The sequence below is a fragment of the Topomyia yanbarensis genome, unplaced genomic scaffold, assembly GCF_030247195.1.
Source record: "Topomyia yanbarensis strain Yona2022 unplaced genomic scaffold, ASM3024719v1 HiC_scaffold_676, whole genome shotgun sequence".
NCBI classification, from domain to species: Eukaryota; Metazoa; Arthropoda; class Insecta; order Diptera; family Culicidae; genus Topomyia; species Topomyia yanbarensis.
The window spans coordinates 1-3,131 of NW_026683909.1; the positions used below are offsets into that span (position 1 = coordinate 1).

The window sequence follows — 3,131 nt, forward strand, 5'->3', positions numbered from 1 at the left end:
TATGTATTGTACAGATATTTTCACTAACCGCATTATTTACGATAACATTTTCCTTTTTACCTGCGTGCTCTCACTGACATTGTTGGATTGTGGACTTACCCATCCATTGCTCTGCAGACCGTGCAGAAAGAACTCGACTGGATGGTGACCGATTACGAGCAAAAATGGGGTCCGGTAGATCGACGTGATTTCGACGGTGAATTTGTAGTTCCACCAGAAATTCGAAACCGAACCAATTCTCTGAACACCCGGTCCCTGCGCCTGCACGGGGGGCTGCTCAATATTTCCCGTTCCCGTACCTTCCTCACATTACCGGTTGCTAACGGACGTAACAGTATACACAGTTCGGTGCCAGATTTGAGTCGCTCCGTACCCAATACACCCAATTCTGCACATAAACTTTCCATTGCTTCTTCCTACGATTCAGTGCTAGAAGAGAACGAAAATGAGAATCGTCCTGTTCCAGGAGAGAATCAATCCGCTATTAAATATCTTTTCACCGATGACGGAATTCATACGCGTAGAAAATCTGAAGATTTGTTGTCAGGTAGAAGGACAAAAAATACACACAAAAATGATCCATATAGATATCAGCACGATAATGGTAGCAGGACCCGCCATGTTCCGAGTATGATACCGCTACAAAGTCATTACCGTCAATGTTCCGAGCCAAATAATCGCATCGTTCCAATCCGTGTCAATCAGGTAAAAAAACCAGGAAATATTTTTGAAGGGATGACAAATCGTTCATCTGTTGGCCTTTCCCAGCATTTAGGTGGAACTATGCCGCGAGTCGGTTTTGGATGGGGAAACAGTCGCCTTGGTACTACTAACTTTCCATCAGAAGCCAGTGTAAATAAACTCACAACGTTCAGTTCCGCTAGTGGTGGACTACCTTTACAATCAGTAGTTCAGCATCAAAACGGCGACAGAGCAGTGTATCGTGATGGAAAACCTTCATCGGCACTCAAACTTTCTCCATCAACGCCACTTCTATTTTCTCCGAGTACAGACTCGGGCAGAAAAGATTCTATTGCATAGATTTGTAAGCTTTCCATCGGAAACAACGTCCCTGTAGTGTTAGGTAGTCAAGCAAAGAATAACTTTAATTAGGAATTATTTAGGAAAATTCCCATTCAAGTTGAACTCAATCTAGGCTCTGAAACTGTGTATACGTGTTCTTCAACTTTCAATGATCGTCCCACTAGTGAAATACTTTTCGAATAATCAAAAGCTGCAACATGTTACAACAATAGAACTACTGCACATCTCTGCACTGTTTCCTATACACTATGTTAAACTTATATACGCTATTCTAACACAACAAGAGAATACACAGTGGTAACAAATGTATATTAGCTATGCGAACAAATCGAATCATCGCATATGATACTAAAACACTAATCCAGATAACCTAACCGTGTGATCCAAACTACTAATAGCTGAATAAAGGAAATACAGATTTTCCTTGTCAAAATGAGAAACATCAAAATGGGTTGTTTGTTGACATAATCGCTATTGTATCATCAATCAAGCTTTTTGCACGAATAAATACGAAACGGAATTGAATAAAAGATGTGCAGAAGCTGAAACTGGGTGATAGCAAAATACACTCGGTGGTCCGTTCGATGGAGCAGAAACAAGGTTTGTTGCATTGGTTTTTGTCTTTCTGTTTTTTTTTAACTGTTATGTCCTGTTGTATCTCATGTCATGTTCGTCGTGGACTAAACGGTTCCTCTGCATTAACTGTTGTTTCTGTTGGGTTGTTTCTGATTTGTCAGGCCAATAATGTGTGAACACCTCAAATTTGTGTGTATGTGTGTGGGGGGGGATGAAAAATGCACCTCATCCGTCGTACGTGCTCTGCTACATAATGGTTTCATTACATTTGTGAGTTACTTTAGAATACTTGGTTGAAACTGTGCTGCACACATTTAATCGACTATAATCCAAAACATTTTTAACGTGAAAACTATAATGCATGTTTCGTACATACTCTTCTCTTTCAACAGGCAGGTTTTATTTTGGGTTTATCACAGTAGAATATGGGCTGTTTTCTGGATAGGCTGCGGTGGGCTCATGATCGCAATAGCGGTTTAGCATTCCACATACAAATCATCTTGACCCTCTAATCTTTTCCCTTTGTTCTAAATAATATCAATCTAACGTTCTTCAGAAATGCATAAAACTGTAGAACTGATAGCATAGCTTTCAGTTTTATTTAAGAAAAGAATTGGTATTAAAACAAGTTAGGAATAGAACAATCGTTAACTTTTCTAGTTAGAGAGTAATGAAAGTTTTGTGCAGGACCCATCCCTAGATTCAGACATTCGTTTGTTTGTCTAAAGATTTGAGCTTTGGCATTTTTTTACTACCACAAGAAAAAAAATCAACTACTTGGATAGAATGGCATCACTGCACGATACTGTTTCTATATTTTTGAAGATTTCTTATGAAAGCTCGTAGGTTTTATCTGAAAACCGGTGAAAGCTATATACCTGAATTAAAGTGATACATCAGAATGTAATTGCTTAAATGATACGTTCGACGTATGTAGTCGGAGATTTGTGCCTTGATTCTAAGTGTTACATATAAAAGTATTTTTATGTTTTGTAAAACAGGAAACATTCTGACCATTTGCTCCATTTATTCAGCATTCTTTTGACATTGAAAATGTCTTACTGCACTATCCGGGGACTAGGTGTCATTCTAAAATCTTAAATCAATCGATGCCGAGTTTTTGTGTCACTATTTTGAATGCTAATATGTGTTAACAATTTGGAATTAACTAAAATATGTTCTATTGCTAAATAGTTTATGTATTTCAATCCTATACTATCGATAAATACATGAAAAGGGATAGATATCGGAACACGTGAATCAGTCTATTTCAATCAGAGCCGTCAATAGGGAGCACCTAGCGACTCAATGAAATACCACAAGATTGTAAATAGAGGTGCCGTGTGCCTGTTTGAGTCAGTCGATGCTTGCATTCCAAACGAGCAACATCACGGCTACATCGTCCGGACCGTACAGTAAGCGGTAGACGCTATGGCATTTTTGCAATCCGCACACAGTTAAAACGTGTTCAATTTGCATCCGTTTCCTAGCTGTGCGCAAAGGTTATCGCG

The 3,131-nt window shown here is 38.9% G+C and overlaps 1 protein-coding gene across 1 annotated transcript; it reads left to right on the forward strand.

Moving 5' to 3' along the window:
* Positions 1-73: 73 nt before the first annotated feature.
* On the forward strand, positions 74-1,638 carry LOC131696065 (uncharacterized). The gene is made up of 2 exons (XM_058984594.1): positions 74-705; positions 769-1,638. Exons 1-2 carry the CDS (start codon positions 142-144, stop codon positions 1,039-1,041), a joined length of 837 nt encoding a protein of 278 aa, XP_058840577.1. The 5' UTR covers positions 74-141; the 3' UTR covers positions 1,042-1,638.
* The last annotated feature ends 1,493 nt before the right edge of the window (positions 1,639-3,131 follow it).

Excerpts from the sequence above, each read along its gene's own strand:
- LOC131696065 (XM_058984594.1), top strand. The coding sequence starts at position 142 with ATGGTGACCGATTACGAGCAAAAATGGGGTCCGGTAGATCGACGTGAT. Across the intron at positions 706-768 it reads TTCCAATCCGTGTCAATCAG|CATTTAGGTGGAACTATGCC; the intron begins GTAAAAAAACCA and ends GGCCTTTCCCAG.